Consider the following 2,752-nt stretch of genomic DNA (forward strand, 5'->3'; position numbering starts at 1 on the left):
CAAAACCCAAAAAAGAAAGAAAGAAAAAGAAACCACTTCCATAGAGATCGGCCTAGCTTGAAGCTCTGGCCATGGGTTGTTGTGGATGTGGTGGGTCGGCTTGTGGCGGTTGGGATGGGTCGATGTGGCTGTGTTGGTGGTCAAGTTAGTGGGTCATGGCTAGGTGGCGGCTTGGTGAGGTCTGCTACTTGGTGAGATCGACGACGACTTGATGAGGACGGTTGTGTGCTCTGGAGAAAGGAAGAAAGGAGAAGCTGAAAGTGAGAATGAGTGAGAAAGAGAGACTCAGGCAGATGGTATAGAGAAAAGTAAGAATTAAAAAAGGAATAAAGTGACGAGAGAGGAGAGAGAAAAGATAATAAAAAAATAATAAAATTTATAAATTTGTTATCTGTATGCTTCTATATTTGAAACGGAACTGTTCACTCATGCTAAATATTTTGGCATTTAAAACACCTCATGAAAGTAGTTTTTTGGTGTTTAGTGTGTCAAATGCCTAATGAGAATGCTCGGATTAATGAAAGAGAGAGGAAAAAAAAAAAAAAAAAAACAAGCGTAAGGAAAACGCAATCCCAACTTTCCACGTGGACATCCACTTTTTAATCTCAGTACTCTGTCGAAACTCGAAACCTTAAAAAAAGTTAAAAAAGAAAAGAAAAGAAAAAAACAGAGAAGAAGCCCTAATCTAAAACGAGTCGATCTCTGGCGGCCTAGGTTTTCCTCATCGGAAAAGCCATGGTGTTCTACTTCAAAGCTCGACCAGAGGCTGGCGATTTCAGTATTTTCATGGGCCTCGACAAGTTCGAGAACGAGGAGCTCATCAAATACGGCTTCCCCGAAGACATTTGGTTTTTCCAATTTTCATTACCTATTCACAGCAATAATTCTCGTTTTTTTATTTTTTATTTTTATTTTTGTGTATTAATTAATGGTTTCTAAGTTAGTTAGTACAACATTGCACTTTTGATCTTAGTAGGGTTTGTTTGTTTGTTTCTAGGTTCCATGTGGATAAAATGTCTTCAGCCCATGTTTATATAAGACTGCACAAAGGTCAGACTATTGATGATATAAGTGAAGGTGTATTGGAGGATTGTGTTCAGCTTGTCAAAGCAAATTCCATCCAAGGCAAACTATCTGATCACTATCATTTTGTTTATTTTTATTCTTTTATGTGTTCAAAGAATCATTGTGTAGCTAATAATCATTGGAATAGATATTGTAATTTGATTATTTTATTGATGTTTTATGTATGATCGTTAAAAAGGGTCACATATATGTAATAAGATCACTTACTAGACATTGCCAAGAGCCTTGTAGCTCAATTGGCACTTCCTGGTGTTTCCAATGGAGACATCTAGCGATCAAGTCGGCCCCAATTTTTGAATTATCCAAAAAATATCACTTACTAGACATCAGAATAAAGTAGAAGAGAGTTATCATTTATTCTTTTTACGTGTTCAAAGAATCATTTTTTAGCTAATAATCATTGGAATAGATTGTGTAATTTGATTATTATTGAGGTTTTATGTATGATTATTAAAAAAGGGTCACATATATGTAATAAAATCACTTACCAGAAATATCACTTCCGGTTGTTTCCAATGGAGACATCTAGCGTTCAAATTCCCCCTCCCCCAATTTTCAAATTATCAAAAAAATATCACTTACTAGACATCAGGAAAAAGTAGTAGAGAGTTATCAATTATTCCTTAAAATTGACTTCTTGTTGTTGTTCCTTTTTTCTCTGAATTAGGTAGTGCTGTGGTGTTTTAGATGACTCACTTTTTAGGATTATATGGCAGGCAACAAGGTGAATAACATCGATGTTGTTTACACACCCTGGTCCAATTTGAAGAAAACGGCTTCTATGGATGTTGGTCAAGTTGGTTTTCACAACCCAAAAATGGTGGGGCTCAATATCTTGTTTGGGATGCTATTTTGATTTTTGACTTTTGTATCTTTTTCGTTGAGCATACATGAGAGTTTGATCTTTTTTTGGATTTTTATGCTAAATATAGGTTCGAACTGTGAGAGTGGAGAAGCGGGTTAATGAGATAGTTAATAGGTTGAACAGGACAAAAGTGGAAAGGAAACCTGATTTGAAAGGTGAAATTAGCATCTCATTTTTCTTGAGGTTTTCTTTTTAGATGGATATGCTAAGCTAGTACACTTGTTGCTCATTATGAAGGAATTTGTGTGCAATTTTTGGGTCTTATGTTCCTCTTCATGATATTTAGCAATAGACTCTGGTATCACTTTTATATTTATATGCTTGGGAATTCATTCATGAGTTATTCTGATTTTATGAATTAATTCATATTCTATTATCTTGTCATAATGGTACTACTAGTCACTTACTTATATCACGTAATTGCAGCTGAGCGAGAAGCGGTTAATGCAGCGGAACGAGCAGAGAGAAAACTACAGCTGAGAGACAAAGTGAGTTCGGTATACTCTTTTAATGATTGTTTCCCTCTTTGGCCACAATGAGGTCAGTAAGATCAAGAGATATCTAATATCTGGTTGAACATGGAACATCAGCAACCAATATAGATGTAGCCTTATGGGTATACAATGTTCTTAAAACTTGCCAAGCGCACAATTCTGAATTCTACCCTGATTAAAGGAATTACTTTGGAATTAATTTTAACTCAAATTAAGGTTTTGCACAGTAGAATTTGACACATGTTTCTTGTTTTGGGCTGCATAGAGCTCAGATTCACTTTAGGTGCGTTGAAGGCTGCTTATTAAA

The 2,752-nt window shown here is 35.6% G+C and overlaps 1 protein-coding gene across 1 annotated transcript in view; it reads left to right on the forward strand.

The window, feature by feature from the left end:
* The first annotated feature begins 629 nt into the window (after window positions 1-629).
* The window catches only part of LOC112015335 (uncharacterized), an 8,229-nt gene continuing 6,106 nt past the window's right edge, over window positions 630-2,752 (forward strand). Inside the window, exons 1-5 of the mRNA XM_065765083.1 lie at window positions 630-848; window positions 998-1,130; window positions 1,808-1,906; window positions 2,019-2,106; window positions 2,378-2,439. Of these exons, the coding sequence (XP_065621155.1) occupies window positions 736-848; window positions 998-1,130; window positions 1,808-1,906; window positions 2,019-2,106; window positions 2,378-2,439 (495 nt within the window). The 5' untranslated portion in view covers window positions 630-735. The remainder of the gene's footprint in view (window positions 849-997; window positions 1,131-1,807; window positions 1,907-2,018; window positions 2,107-2,377; window positions 2,440-2,752) is intronic.

The sequence above is a fragment of the Quercus suber genome, unplaced genomic scaffold (genome assembly GCF_002906115.3).
Source record: "Quercus suber isolate HL8 unplaced genomic scaffold, Cork oak 2.0 scaffold_606, whole genome shotgun sequence".
NCBI classification, from domain to species: domain Eukaryota; kingdom Viridiplantae; phylum Streptophyta; class Magnoliopsida; order Fagales; family Fagaceae; genus Quercus; species Quercus suber.